At 45.4% G+C, this 15,525-nt stretch overlaps 1 protein-coding gene across 2 annotated transcripts in view; it reads left to right on the top strand.

Annotated features, from left to right (window-relative positions):
* CSTPP1 (centriolar satellite-associated tubulin polyglutamylase complex regulator 1) overlaps window positions 1-15,525 on the top strand; it is a 174,826-nt gene that overhangs the window by 141,936 nt on the left and 17,365 nt on the right. For both annotated transcript variants that reach the window (XM_027114807.1, XM_027114808.1), the window contains one exon: window positions 9,935-10,019. In XM_027114807.1, the coding sequence (XP_026970608.1) occupies window positions 9,935-10,019 (85 nt within the window). The remainder of the gene's footprint in view (window positions 1-9,934; window positions 10,020-15,525) is intronic.

The following is a 15,525-nucleotide window of genomic DNA, read 5'->3' as shown; positions in this document are numbered from 1 at the left end:
ACAGTCTCTTTATAAATATGACTCATCATTACTTTTAATAGTGAGAAGAGAGAGGATTGGCAGTGCACTGACTATCAAGGAAAGTGGTGTACACCTGCCTTCAGGCAGGAAGTCTGTTATTCACTTGTCAATAAGAACAAAGGAAGCAAGATAAAATAATTATGAGATAAGGAATAAGATTATTCTAGCCACCCACTGGCTGGAGCTGGAGAACTTCCATGAACTGTGCCTTTTGTTATGCAGGTGCCATCGCACCTGTGTGCCTCAAACACCGGAGAGTAATAACAAGAGTGGCTACTCTTTATTGAATGCTTGCCCTGTGCCCTGTTCTAGCACTTTAAGTTTACTATCTCTCTCTTTTTTTTAATCATCTCTTTTAACCCTCTCAAAAACTCTTCATGATTAGTATTAGTATCATCTTCATTCATATTCATGTGATGATGATTATTATTCACTTTCATTTCTAATTGGCTTGCTCAATGCCACATGGCTAGTTTAAGAACCATGATTTAGATCCTCGTAGTATTAGTATCATCTTCATTCATATTCATGTGATGATGATTATTATTCACTTTCATTTCTAATTGGCTTGCTCAGTGCCACCTGGCTAGATTAAGAACCAGGATTTAGATCCTCGTCGGCTGATTCAGGAGCCTGCACGCTTAGTGAGGCACTATATAAGACCCACTTAGGGGTCAGGGCCAGTGGGGTTTTCTTTTCTTTTTTTTTGGCCACGTTGGGTCTTCGTTGCTGCGCGTGGACTTTAGTTGCGGCAAGTGGGGGCTGCTCTTCGTTGTGGTGCGCGGGCTCCAGGCACGCGGACTTCAGTAGTTGCAGCGCGCTCGGACTCAGTAGTTGTGGTTCGCGGGCTCTAGAGCACAGGCTCAGTAGTTGTGGCGCACGGGCTTAGTTGCTCCGCGGCATGTGGGATCTTCCCAGACCAGGGATCAAACCCGTGTCCCCTTCATTGGCAGGCGGATTGTTTTTTGTTTTATAAATTTATTTATTTTTTATTTATTTATTTTTGGCTGCGTTGGGTCTTCGTTGCTGTGCATGGGCTTCCTCTAGTTGCGGCGAGCAGGGACTACTCTTCGTTGCGGTGTGCGGGCTTCTCATTGCAGTGGCTTCTCTTGTTGCAGAGCACGGGCTCTAGGCACGCGGACTTCAGTAGTTGTGGCACGTGGACTCAGTAGTTGTGGATCACAGGCTCTAGAGCGCAGGCTCAGTAGCTGTGGCACACAGGCTTAGTTGCTCTGCAGCATGTGGGACCTTCCCAGACCAGGGATCGAACCCTTCGTTGGCAGGCGGATTCTTAACCACTGCGCCACCAGGGAAGTCCCGGGCCAGTGGTTTTTAAACAGTCCTCTATAGAGCCCAGAGTTTAAAGCAGTGCCTCAGGCCTTCTCCCGCAGCTTCCTCATCCCCACACCTCTAGCCTCAGTGAAGGCTATTGAGGACAAAGTTGGGTAAGAAGAGGTTTGTTTTTATCTATGTTATACATTAAGGTTCCTTATAAAATTTCCATTTTTAAAAAGTATATCTGTTTAGGGACTTCCCTGGTGGTCCAGTGGTTAAGAATCCATGCTTCCACTGCAGGGGGCCTGGGTTCTATCCATGGTCGGAGAACTAAGATCCTGCATGCCGTGCGGTACAGCAAAAAAAAAAAAAAAACCTTCCAAAAAGTATACCTGTTCAAAAATTTTGTTCAGCCCTCACATACCACAACATCCTTATTTTATAGGTGAGAAAATGGAGGTCCAGAACACCTGTGGCCAGTATCATGTAAGTAGTTCTTTGCAGAACTCAGACCAAGTTCTTTTTAAAATGCTACCTCCGTTTCAAAAATTGAGTGAGGTATTCCAGATACACCACCACTGAGAGGGCAGGATTTTCCTCTCACCTTTACTTCCCGTGAGGCGGGAATGAAGTTCATTGTCCAACTCTTGTGCCTGTTTGACCGTTTCTGTTCAGTTAAGAACAGGAGCAGGTCACAGGAGGTTACAGCAGCACCTGCTTCTTCCTGGATAAAAATTACACCTTAGCTCTGAAATCTCTGCTTCAAAGCGCACACCCTATCCTCCCATTTCCAAACAAAAATGTGAAGGAGCGACACCTGATAGGGCTGGACTAGTTGGTCTCTGGATCAGAGTGCAAATGGTAGTGCAATGCTAGGCTTGAAATAACTTCCTCGATGGGCTGCTGGGCCCTTTGGGAGCTTATGGTGCCAAGATCCTGCTCTACATTTTAGTGTCCAAAGCTGCCTCCATTCCTCTGTAAACTGTCAGGAGACTGTGCGCCTGTGCCAGAGTAGCTAGCCCTGTTGCTGCTGAAGAGAGACTTTCTTTCCTCCTGGCTGGGGCCTCCTTCCATAATGCCACGTGGCTTCCCACCCTGGGCACGTGCAGCCTGTTGTGTTTCATGTTATCAAAGCTGTCTAAGACAGTGCCTCCCCCCAGAACCAAGCCTTGCCTTGGTCCTCCAACTCTCAGGAGCCTATCAGGATGTACAGAAGAGAGGGTAACACCCCAAGGTGTATACACAGTATAGAGGATTCTTACATATCAGCCCAGCCCACAGTGGTGTCTCAGAGATGGCCATGGTTAGCCCCAAAACCCAATCAGATTGCCATTATGTGCCACACACAATCCCTGGGGAAGAATTTTCAGACCCTGATTAGAAATGCTCACATTTCTTTAAACCTTTGTATAATATAAACAGTTCCTGGGGAGTTTCTTTTATTCATTCTAAAAATTGCCATGAAATTGTTATTATATCTGATTTAGTGCTTTGCCTAGAACATATATACTGGCCAAAAAGTAATAGTCACTTGATGTTGGGCTTAGTCGTAATCAAATATAAAAACTAAAGAGTCTGGCTTTCTGCCCCTGTTTGAACACACTACACATACTCTGGGGAGTAATGAGTTGGCAAAGGATAGTGTTAATAATGACCCCACAGGTGTCATTGGAAGCCATTGCTTCTCATTCCTTTTATAAAATCATTTCCCTTTCAGTAAACTAATTACCATTTTCCTCCATTTACAATATAAAACAACAGTGCTGTCAAAGAAGATAAAATTGAAGAACACAGTCTGCTCTTCTTTGGGGGTTTTGCTTGACAGGAACATGGCCCTAGGATGTGAGCAATCTTCCTGTGACTTTTGGTACCAAGTGCCACGTGGGGAGTGAAGCCGTCAGATGTCTGCCTCCTTCCTCTCCCCTCCCCCAACTCTCCCTCTCTCCCTTCCCCTCCTTGCAGAGTAGCACTGAGGTATTTACTCAGCTGTGGACTGGTACCAAAGCCTCAGTGCCCTGGGGAAAGGAAGGGGTGGTATGGTCATGCCCTGAATTATCCACGTCCTTCCGAGCATCTCTTGGCAGAGCGGCCTGGCTGGGGGTGAGTGTCATTTGGAATGAGCCTTCACAACCCCTGCATAAAAGAATATAAAAACAATTGCAGCTGAAAATTGGAGAGTCCACTCATGGACTGTGGTGTTCTCTGGCCTCTGTGGTAGTTCCTGTTGAGATCATGCAGCCAACCAACTAGAGGTTGTCCAGTCCTCTGGGATTCTCCGTGGCTTGGTAGCATTTCATTATCTCCAGCTCCAGTCTCAGCACTAGCTCACTCAGCCCTCAGCATGAAGGCAGTCATGCAAATGAACTCAGAGTAAACCCCAGTTCATCCTCCAGAGTTTTGGAGGTAAAAACCCTTGATTCAGGCTTTGGGGAAGGCTTCTCTGAGTAAGGAACAAAGGTATGGCCCTCATTCCTTCCATCTGGCACTCCTCCACTGGTCTCTTTTAGTGACACCACTCTGACCCTGGAAAAGGCACCATTTCCTAGGAAGAGCAGGAAGCATCTGAATCTTCAACCACACAGTGCCGCAGTTCTTCTGAGCAAACGTGTGGACACGTGTGGTGGTCTGAGAGGAGGATGTAGAGATGACTAAGCTACCCCCACAGAGCTTCAGAGACCAGAATTTCCACAGCAAGAAGGCAGACCAGATGTAGAAAAGATAAGAGAAGGTCTTCAATCCTTCTTTTCCAAGAAAGGAGGAAGTGAGAACGAATTAGCCCTTGAATATATTGGGCCTCAGTAATTTGTGACAAGATTACTTTTCTTAGCCAAATAACCTCACTATAATCCATCCAATAATAATACATCCAATAATAATCCATCCATCCAATAATAATCCGTCACTCTCTAGGATTAGAGTAGGGCTAGCCAGGAAAAGAATACTTGGAGTCAGGGATTGGTTATCTTGAAAACTCCAGTATTCAAAACTCCAGCTAGAGTTGTAACAGTAGTAAAGTGAATCACTAAGAAGTAAACCCTAGGCGGCTTCTGATTTTCACGGTAGAATTGGTGATCTATTCCAATGAAAATAAATACTCGAGTTGATTGGACTGAGCACTTGATAAGAAAGTGCTGGGAGTCAGCAAGGCCATGGAATGTAGTTACGCCTTCCATAATGTATTGAGTTCACTGAGAGCTGTGGTACCTACCAACCGGGACGTTTTCCATTTTCAGCACTACAGCTCCTGGCACCTCCTCACACTGCCCTGAACTTACAGTCATGCCTCCTGTGCCTGGAGATCCCCCATCTCTGTGTTCACACAGTGACCAGAAACTCGTCCCTCCGAATTTTCATCTGGGTCACTGTGCGGTGCATGTTTTTATTCAATCATTCCTTCAACAGATATTTACTACTGTATGCCAGGCCTTGTGCTGAGGGCTTTCGTTAAGGCCAAAGATGCCTTAATTTCAGGACTTCAAGTTTTAACCAGTTAATAATTATTAAATAATTCTCCCATTTATTGAGCATTTTGCTAATTTTTCAGAAAAGTTCCTTATATACAAATTACCTCATTTGATTTTTACAACAATCACACTAGGTAGGTACTGTGATTAGTCACATTTCTAAGAGGAAACCAAGGTTCAGAAAAATTGTCTAACTTATCCAAGTCATACTGGTGGTAGGTAGTGGAGGCCAGGTTTCGAAGCCAGGTCATCTGATTACATAGTCTGCGCTCTGCACTAACCCAACTGCCCTGCCCAACTGGAGGGTATCTGTATGTTTAACTTAGATACTGGGTTGGCCAAAATGTTCGTTCGGGTTTTTCCATAAAATGTTACAGAAAAACCCAAACGAACTTTTTGGTCAACCCAATAAGTCTTTAACTTAGATGTAAAGTTTGTCAATCACCTGGCATAAACAATCCTATCATCAGAAGTCAAGTCCCCCACTAACCAGCCAGATCACACCTGCTAGAGTAGAACTTGCAGGACCTTTGGAACTAGACAGGCATATGTCTGAATGTCAGTCCTCCCTCCTCTTACTAGTTCTGTCTCCTTGAAAAAGTAATTAACCTTAAAGAAACCCTAGTTTCTTTATTTCTAAAATAATAACAGCAAATACTAACAGAGCACTTATGATGGGCTATTATTCTTAGTTCTTTTTTTTTTTTTTTTTTTTTTTTTTTGCGGTACACGGGCCTCTCACTGTTGTGGCCTCTCCCATTGTGGAACACAGGCTCCGGATGCGCAGGCTCAGCGGCCATGGCTCACGGGCCCAGCCGCTCCGCGGTATGTGGGATCTTCCCAAACCGGGACACGAACCCGTGTCCCCTGCATCGGCAGGCGGACTCTCAACCACTGCACCACCAGGGAAGCCCTATTCTTAGTTCTTAACATTAGCTTACAACAACTGAATGATGTTGGTACCACCATTATACCCACTTTATAGATGGGGAAACTGAGGCATAGAGCACTTAAAGGTCAGTAATTTGAAATCAGTGGCAAAGCTTGGATTTGGACCCAGGCAGTCTAACTCTAAAGTCCATGCTATGGGCCACAATGCTGTACTGTGTTGCCTCCTGAGATGATAGGATTGAGGGTGTAGAAACCTCTGGTCCAGAGCCACACAGTCAATGGGACTATTACAAGGTTTAGAATAAGAAAATTTAACAGCTCTGACCACCCACAAAAAGAGTAGCACCAATTTGTGGGGAGTGTTCTGATTTTGATCTTATACCAAAGTCGTCTTATGTCTTTGCCTTTGAACTTTCAGGACCTGCTGGCTGAAGCTTTCCTAATTGTGGGGGGATTCCTTTAGAGAAGGCATCTGTTGGTACACACCGCTTACCTTCCCTGCACCTGCCAGGATGGAGAGCACCGGCAGGTGGGCGGGGATGAGAAATGGCTATGTAGCCACCAGCACAGGTGTACGCATCCCCCACCTTCCCATGGCCTCCGGCTCAGCAAAGGCTGTGGTGCTGGAGCTGCAGTCTTTCCTGTTGACAGTAATTAGAACCTTTCAGACTTAATTTCTTACATGGAAAAATCCCAATTCACTTGAATTGTCTCCTTGATCCAGTTCACCTGGAGCTATTTAGTTCCTGCAGTTTGTTTGGGGAGGAGAACAAGCTATTAAGCCTTCACACATTACCGTTGATAAGATCAAGGTGCGGAAAATGTTAGTTGGGTAAACTTTGGAGCCAGACTGCCAGAGTTTGAATTCCAGTTCCAGCAGTTAAGCATGATCTGAGTTTTTGTCTGTGAAATGGGAATAACCATAGTGAAGATTAGATAAGATGAGATGGCACAGGTAAAACCCTTGGAAGATCAGCGTCTGGCCCATAGTAAGTGCTCAGTAAATGTTAACTGTTAGTAGTATTATCGTTAATTAAGCCCATCCAGCCCTTAGACCCCAGCCTAGGATCTTGCTCTAGGAAGCCAAGTCCCCTTCCTGTCCCCCAGGCTCTGGACCCTTCTCTCCTCACTTACCAGATGATTTCATCTCTCTATGCCTCCACGCCCTCATCTGTGAAATGTGGCTGGGAATGCCAGAGTCTAGAGTCTACTTTGTGAGGTTGTTGTGAAGGTTAAGTGAGCTAATTCAAAGCCTGAGCACAGAGCTCAGTGACTAGTCAGTCTCACTACTGTTATTCCTGAAGCACCAAGGGCTGCCTGGAAGGCGGATCTTTGAGATCTTGGAGAGCTCTTAGAGCCAAAGGACCCAAAATAGGCAGGAGCATTTAGGGTTAACCGATGATGCCTGAGTGTGAGCCTCTGGAGCTGGGGAGACCGCTGGCTTGTTGGGAACGGAGGAGGCATTAAATGAATGCAGACTGCAGAAGAGTATTCAAAACCAGGTTCGGCTCAAGCAATCTGACTGAATTTTCAAGGCAGAAAAACTTTAAAGGGGTTTAAGCATTTACACTCAGCAAGAAGCACCTTCCTCCTCTCCTGCCTTTGCCCCCAGGATTTAAAAACAAAACCAAATAGCTCCTGTTGTTTGGTGTTACTATGTTCTAGACATTCTGCTGAGTACTTTATTGACATCATCTTTTTTGATCTTGACTTCAACCCTGAAAGGTGGGTGTCATCATTCCCATTTTACGGATGAAAAACTGAGATTTAGAGAGATTGAGCAGTTTGCCCAAGGTTGCATACCTGGGAAATTGCAGAGCCAAGATTTGCACCCAAGCCAGGGGGACAGGAGGAGGACAGCTCCCATTTGTTCATCAGTGTTCTGATTTTGGAACAACACTTAGTGCTCACCATTCTCCCAAATACCCACTGTACAACCCAGGAGTGTCTCCAAGTGGCAGATGCCTCTCCCTTGAAATTATCTGGCCTTGATATTATCCTACTTCTACTTTAATAGAACTGCTGTCTTCCACAATTAAACTGGCCAAAGTTGTTTATCTGCCTGCACTTCCCGTTCATCTCTTTACCTGACTATCTTCCTCACTTTACATTGGGGATAGTCAAGTTCCAGAAGTGGTGAACAGGATGTATTCTGTTTTTCTGATGTATTTAGTATTTCCAAGAACTGTTGTTGCATTGGAGAAGTACAAAATTATTTTTGTAAATCATTCTTCTATGCTTAGGAAGCAAGTATTTGAAGCACATGAGTTAGAATATCATCAAGAACCTAAAAGAGAGCTGAGGGTCTGGAAACCAGGAGGCTGAGATCGATTTCCAGCACTGTCTTTCTTGATTGAATAAGGGGGTCATACAACTCTCTCGGCTTCTCATTTTCCTTTACCTTGTTTGTCTTCCCGAGGATATCTTGTAGATAATTTGGGGGATAAATATGAATAACTGTGAAATACTTTGACCCCCCTAAGAATGGTATCAGATCCATCCACCAAATCTTAGCCTAGAAAAGCATTAATGGGGACTCCCTTGTGGTGCAGTAGGTAAGACTCCAAGCTTCCAATGCAGGGGGCCTGGGTTCAATCCGTGGTCAGGGAACTAAGATCCCGCATGCATGCCACAACTAAGAAGCCCTCATGACGCAACTAAAGATCCCACGTGCTGCAACTAAAGATCCCACATGCCACAATGAAGATCCCGTGTGCTGCAGCTAAGACTGGGTGCAGCCAAAATAAATAGATTAATTAATTAATTAATTTTAAGAAAGAAAGGAAAAAAAGCATTAATGATTCAAAGATAGAACTTTATTTAGTTCCTGCCAGAACTCACTTCTCTCTATACAGGGGGTTTTGAAGTGAGAATAAAGTGGGAACATATTAGATTCAGTGGCTTTTCTCCCTTTCGTCTTTCCTGTCCCTCACCCCAAGTCTGCGAGCCCACAAGTGGCTATTACTCCTTCCCTTGAAGAACAAAACCTCCTACTAGGCTGTGCCCTAGGTCAGGCGAGTGAGGAGAGGAAAGTGCACACCCCACTGTGGCTAAGACAAAGGCCGCAAAAGCCATCTTGATCCTTTGACCTACATTGACGCTGAGTCTGTCGCTTTGTTGTCCCTGACTTTGGCAGTGTGGTTAGTCTAACTCTATGCCCCCACCTTGAATTGAGCCTTGATGAAAAAGTAGTAGGAACCCAGGCCTGTCCCTGGGGATTTGGGGTTTTTATCTTGGAAACGCATCAACCAAACTATCAGGGACAGGAGATCTGGATTCCTGTGGCTTGAGCTAACTTAGGTCCAAAGAAACCCAGTGCCTGTGATCATCATCTTCATCCCCCAAGTGCGGCCATGCCCTCTGGATTCCCTCCTCTCACTCGTGCTCCCAGCTAGGAGGGCTTCTGGGTTGCTTGATCTTGCTTAACCATCAGCATGTCGTTCCATATTTGAAATGCTTTGGAATACTCGTGGATGGCAGCTGCCTGACTGATCTAAAATCTCTTGGCTTTGGGACATGCAGTAACAAAACAACTTTTAAACACCAGTGTATTTCCTCTCCCTTGGCATTCTATAAACCCCCCTGAGATTTACCTCTCTGGGTTTTCTACTGGGTCACAGAGCCTCATCCTGCCTCATCTCTCCCAAAACACTGCTTCTGTATATCAGGAGTCACTTGGTTGCCTAGATTGTATATCTTGGACCTTGGTCTTGGCTTCCTAGAATAGGATGACCAGATTTGTGTGCAGCCATCCAAAAGGAGCCAGCCTGCACAGTACTGGATGACAGAGTAAGAAGGTCTGTGGGTTGCTATGCTGTATTCTTCTCCTCCATACGTTGCAAGACTGCATTTGTCTTAATACTGCTTGCAGATGTTCTGTGGATGGTCTTTGGGCATGTTGTGGTGAATGTTACCATGCCAGAGAATTTCAGCAAATTTAGCCAGCTCTGAAATGACTCATTCTTGTGGATTTGCATACATAAGAAGGCTAATGAAGGTACCCCTCTAATTCCCCCTTCTTACCCGACCATCTTTCAAACCAGTGAAGCTCCTTTGGCCAAAATGTTGTAGCTGGGTGCCTCCCATCCAGGAAAAACTTTGTAGAAATATTGATCTTAAAATCTCACCCTTGGAGGGTTAGTGGCTAATGCAGCCTTAACACTGACTCACCTTTAAAAGAGCAGATCTACGGAGAGTAGGTCTGAAAACCATGAAATGATCAAAAAGACAGCAGTGACTTCACATGCAGAGACCTAATGTGTTCCTATCCATTTCCATTCCAGATTTGCTGACCATGAGGGAATATCACTGCTTGCTGCAATTACTGTGCCCGGATTTCCCGCTGGAGCTCACTCAGAAAGCAGCCAGGTATGTCTCCTGGGCTTTTGAAGTCAACTCAGCCCCCTCTTTGGCCCAGGCTTCTGAGAGAAACCTGAACTGTATACAAACAAACATACCATTAGGGGAGAATGAAACTGATAGGGAAAAAACTGGCATTTGGAGAGGGGTCTATTTGGGATTTGCCCAAAAACATAATACTTTCTGCATTTCCAAATGGAAACCAAATGATCTTTGGTGGTTTCTGCGGGGAGTTTTATGGTCTGCAGATAGAGTTGGGAGGTGGTGAGACGAAGAGGCAAACACACACACACACACACACACACACACACAGGCACATACACAAAGAAATATCCCTAGAGGAAATTCTGAGAAAATATGGGGCAAGTTTGACAGCGACTTGTAATAAAGGGGGTTGAAGTTCGAGACTGGAAAACATGAAGGTGATAAAGCCCAATTGAGGGAGGGATAAATTGTATTACTTATGCTAAAAGAAGGTTTTCAAGATTAGTCCAGAACCAGGAAGACTTGGTAGAAATAGTTAGAACCCTCTAATTTCTGTGTTTGGTTTCACTGTCATTCACATTTTTTAACCAGATGAGGTCGTTGGGCTACGCCTCAGTTAACTTTTACTTATTTAACTGAAAACCTGAGCTAAGGCAGCAAGTGGAAGTATAGCAAAAATCTTGTTTTCTGAAAAATGCCAGAGCAGAGGATTTTTAGGAAAATACTCTGTATTATATCATATATGACAGATACGTGTCATTAGACATTTGTCCAGATCCATAGAATGTACAACACCAAGAGTGAACCGTAAATCTAAACTGTGGACTTTGGGTGATGATGTCTCAATGTAGGTTCAACGATTGTAACAAAGGTACCATTGGTGGGGGATGTTGATCTGGGGGAGGCTGAGCACGTGTGGAGGCAGGAGGTATATGGGAAATCCCTGCACCTTCCCCTCAATTTCACTGTGAACCTAAAACTGCTCTAAAAAAGTAAAATCTAAATAATAATTTTTTTAAATGCCCAGCTTCCCTAAATCAATTAGTCAAGTATATTTACAGAGTAGAGTTGACTAGTGAACAGGGAGGGGCTTAGGGGCACCGACCCTCTGTGCAGTGGAAAATCCAAGTATAACTTACAGTCAGCTCTCCATATACACAGTACCTCCATATACATGGCTCTGCATCCGTGGGTTTAGCACCTGCAGGTTGAACCAACCGCAGATTGCGTATTTGCTGTTGAAAAAAAATCCACATATAAGTGGACCTGTGTAGTTGAAACCCAGGTTGTTCAAGTGTCAACTGTATATTCACATCCATCACCACAGTCAATTTTAGAGCATTTTAACTACCCCACCAAGAAATCCAGCACCTCTTAGCCATTACTCCCCAATCCCCCCATCCTCCCTAGCTCTAGACAACCACACTCTGTCTCTATATATTTGCCTATTCTAGACATTTAAAATAAATGGGATCGGGCTTCCCTGGTGGTGCAGTGGTTGAGGGTCCGCCTGCCAATGTAGGGGACGCGGGTTCGTGCCCCGGTCCGGGAAGATCCCACGTGTCGCGGAGCGGCTGGGCCCGTGAGCCATGGCCGCTGAGCCTGCGCGTCCGGAGCCTGTGCTCCGTAACAGGAGAGGCCACAACAGTGAGAGGCCCCCGTACCGCAAAACAAACAAACACAAAAAAAAATAAAATAAAATAAATAAATGGGATCATATGATATATGGTGGTCCTTTGTGACTGGTTTCTTTCACTTAGCCTTGTTTTCAAGGTCCATCCACATTGTAGCAGGTCTCAGTACTTCCTTTCATCAAATATTTCTTGAGTGCCAATTTTGTGCCAGGATCTATTCTGCATATTAGGGGTACAGTGATGAATAACATATAGTTCCTGCCCCTCAAGGAGCTTGCCATTTGATTTAGAAGTGGATCCCTTGGGTACTGATCACGGCCTGCCACCACTGTGTGTCACATCACCTTGGTTTCTGTCACTGCACAGCAGCCTCCGTCCTCCTGTCCCACTCCTGAAAGGTAGCGGGCGAGTGTGAGGGTGAGCCTTCTGTATGATTTTCAACCCCACCAGCCCCGTTTTTGCATTTGCCCCACCCATCTCCCAGACCCTTCCAAACAATCTGATGTGTGTAAGCATGGCAAGATTAGACTAGAAGGAATAGAACCCTCTAAGATCCACAGATTCGTACAATTATTGATACCAAGGGGCTTCTGGAGTGGCATTCCCCTAGCTGTGTCAGAAGCTTACCTCCTCTGCAAGAGGCCTACTGTTCAATAGAAACTTCAGACCTTTCCATTTGAGGAAGAGGAAGCAAGGTAACCAGTCCATGTCAATAGCAGGGAATGTGAGGGGATGATGGGGATGCCAGTATCAACAACAGAAGGGCCCCAGGTGAGCCTCAGGATACTGGCTACAAAATTAGAGATGAACTCGGGACTCAGGTTTTTGTGTCAACCCTGCCTCCCCAGTGCCCTGCTTTCCTCACTCCACTCCAGCTGGTGTGTGTGTGGAAAAATTGCATACATCCCAGAAAGTGCCCTCTGATTGTTTAAGCTATTATCATCTTGTCCTGAAGGTCAGGATCCCAACTTCCTCACACACAAACCCACGCTTCTGACCAGAACTGCAAATGGGGGTGGTTAGGCCTCCAAGGCAGTTACTCTAGCTGGAAGAGGCACTGCCCTCTCCTGTCTCACTGCTGGTCTCACTGTATTCATGGCCCTGAGGTCTGGGGACAGGCCGCAGGAGGAGGCTCCAGTCTCTGATGCTGTGCGCGTAAAAGAATGTAATCCACAGGCAGCTGTACGCCAGAGCCTGTTCAGCGGCAGAGCAGCTCCACATGCGCCTGACTTACGTGCGGCCAGCACCGTGGCCAGGCCCCGGAGCGGCAGGTGTGAGCCGGAAACAGGAGAGCAAAGAACAAATAGACTCCATGACAGCGCCCAGCCAGAGATCCCCTCCACCGCACACACTCCTGCAGCAGTGGGAGTCGTTAAGTAATTTTATCCCTAAGTGGTCACCATAGCTTCTCTGTCTCCAAGGACTGGGAGGCTTTTCTGACGGTTAAGAACATTCAACTAGAGCCGGAATTCTTGAGTTCAAACCCTGGTTCCACAATTTACCAGCTTGTGCCCTTGGGAAAGTTATTTAATTCCTTTGAGCCTCAGTTTCCTCATTTGTAAAGTGGGAATAATCGAAGAAGCATATAATGTGCTTAAAATAATGCCTGGCACAGAGCAATGTTAGAAGCAGTGGTATTAACCTTGACCTTTAAGAGCACAGGCATCATAGGGTTAGAAAGACCTGGGTGTACACACCACCTGTGCTCTATTAACTGGATGACCTTGAGGATCTCTCTTAACTTCTACAAGCCCTGTTCCCCTATCTGTAAAATGGGGCTAATAATAATAACTAACTCAGGGCGGTTGTAAGATTTCAACAAAAAATTATATGTAAATTGCTTAGCACATTATATAATCCAATAAATAATAATTTCTGCTGTTAAAATAATGTTAGTATTATTGTTATTACCAGATTTTTTTAAATAAGTGAGAAGTCAGAGAGAGCAGATTTGTGGTTGCCAAGAGGGAGCGGGGGAGGGAGAGGGATGGACTGGGAGACTGGGGTTAGTAGATGCAAACTATCACATTTATTTATTTGTTTGGTTTTATTTATTTATTTATTTATTTATTTTGGCTGCATTGGGTCTTCATTGGCTTTGGGCTTTCTGCATTGGGCTTTCCCTAGTTGCGGCGAGCCAGGGCTACTCTTTTTTTTTTTTTTTTTTTGCGGTACGCGGACCTCTCACTGTTGTGGCCTCTCCCGTTGTGGAGCACAGGCTCCGGACGCGCAGGCTCAGCGGCCATGGCTCACGGGCCCAGCCGCTCCGCGGCATGTGGGATCTTCCCAGACCGGGGCACGAACCCGTGTCCCCTGCATCGGCAGGCGGACTCTCAACCATTCCACCACCAGGGAAGCCCCGGGGCTACTCTTCATTGTGGTGCGTGGGCTTCTCATTCCGGTGGCTTCTCTTGTTGCGGAACACAGGCTCTAGGCGCACAGGCTTCAGTAGTTGCAGCACACGGGCTCAGTAGTTGTGGCACGTGGGCCCTAGAGTGCACAGCCTTCAGTAGTTGCGGCATGTGGGCTCAGTAGTTGTGGCACACGAGCTTGGTTGCTCTGTGGCATGTGGGATCTTCCCGGACCAGGGATCGAACCCATGTCCCCTGCATTGGCAGGCAGATTCTTAAACACTGACCCACCAGGGAAGTCCCAAACTATTACATTTAGAATAGATAAGTAACGAGGTCCTACTGTATAGTGCAGGGAACTATATCCAACCTCCTGGGATAAACCATAGTGGAAAAAAATATTAAAAAAGAATGTATATATGTGTATAACAGTCACTTTGCTGTACAGCAGAAATTAGCACAACACTGTAAATGAACTATACTTCAATTAAAAAATTAAATAAGTGAGAAGTTCCTGGGTTCCCTAAGGCAGTGGTTTCTGGCCTTTTTTCCCTTCACAAAGTTCAGAAAATAATATATAACAAAAAGTAGGGTAAAGACAGGACTGCCTGTGTCTCCTCCCTCCTGGGCCGGGGGGACCATCACACCTGTAATCCATTCAAGGCCCAAATGACACAGGGGTGGGAAGCTTCCCTCCAAGGGTGAAGATTTAAAGCAGTGGTTCTCCAACTTGAGTGTGAATCAGAATCACCTGCAGGACTTACTAAACCGCGATGGCCCAGCCCCATGCTCAGAGTTCAGTGGGTCTGAGGTGGGGCTCAAGGATCCATATTCCTTACAGGTTCTTAGGTGATGCTCATGGTCTGGGACCACACTTTGAGAACCACTTTAGAGCATTGCATGCCAACCTCTTTCTGGCATTTTAGAATTGATTGCATTAAAAGGAATTGCTTTTCCTTCTCACTCTTGTCCTCTGAAACACTAACTCACTTCTCCCTCACTTAAAGCCAGATTTCCTAGTGAGTAATATATGTTTAACAGGAAAAGCTCTTTTATCATGGTTATATGCTGAATACATATAGTGCTTCAAAAGCACATAAACTCCTCTAAGGAATCTAGTTTTAGACCTAACAAGTCACCTCCATTTAAGAGAGTCATTTTTCAGCTGGTCCCTGTATCACAAAGGTTGAATGGCCTAATGGTGTAGGACTCAGGTGCTGGAGCCAGACAGCCCTGGGTTCAAATCTCACTTCCTTCACTCATAGGCTTGTGACCTTGAGCAACTCCTCTGAGCCTCAATTTCTTCATCTTTAAAATGGAAATATAATAGCACCTGCCTCATAGAGTGTTTTTAGGATTTAATGAGATAATGCATGTAAAACACCTGTCACAAAGTCTTTTTTTGTTTGTTTTGTTTTGTTTTTTTGGCCGCACTGTGTGGCTTGTGGGATTTTAGTTCCCGAACAGGGATTGAACCCGTGCCCTTGGCAGTGAGAGCACAGAGTCCTAACCACTGGACCGCCAGGGAATTCCCTTACCTATTAT

This window comes from Aethalodelphis obliquidens, unplaced genomic scaffold (genome assembly GCF_003676395.1).
Source record: "Aethalodelphis obliquidens isolate GAN/ISIS:26980383/991018 unplaced genomic scaffold, ASM367639v1 scaffold14, whole genome shotgun sequence".
NCBI lineage: Eukaryota > Metazoa > Chordata > Mammalia > Artiodactyla > Delphinidae > Aethalodelphis > Aethalodelphis obliquidens.
Note: the sequence above shows the minus strand (reverse complement) of the source record. Positions and strands in the feature narration are given on the sequence as shown.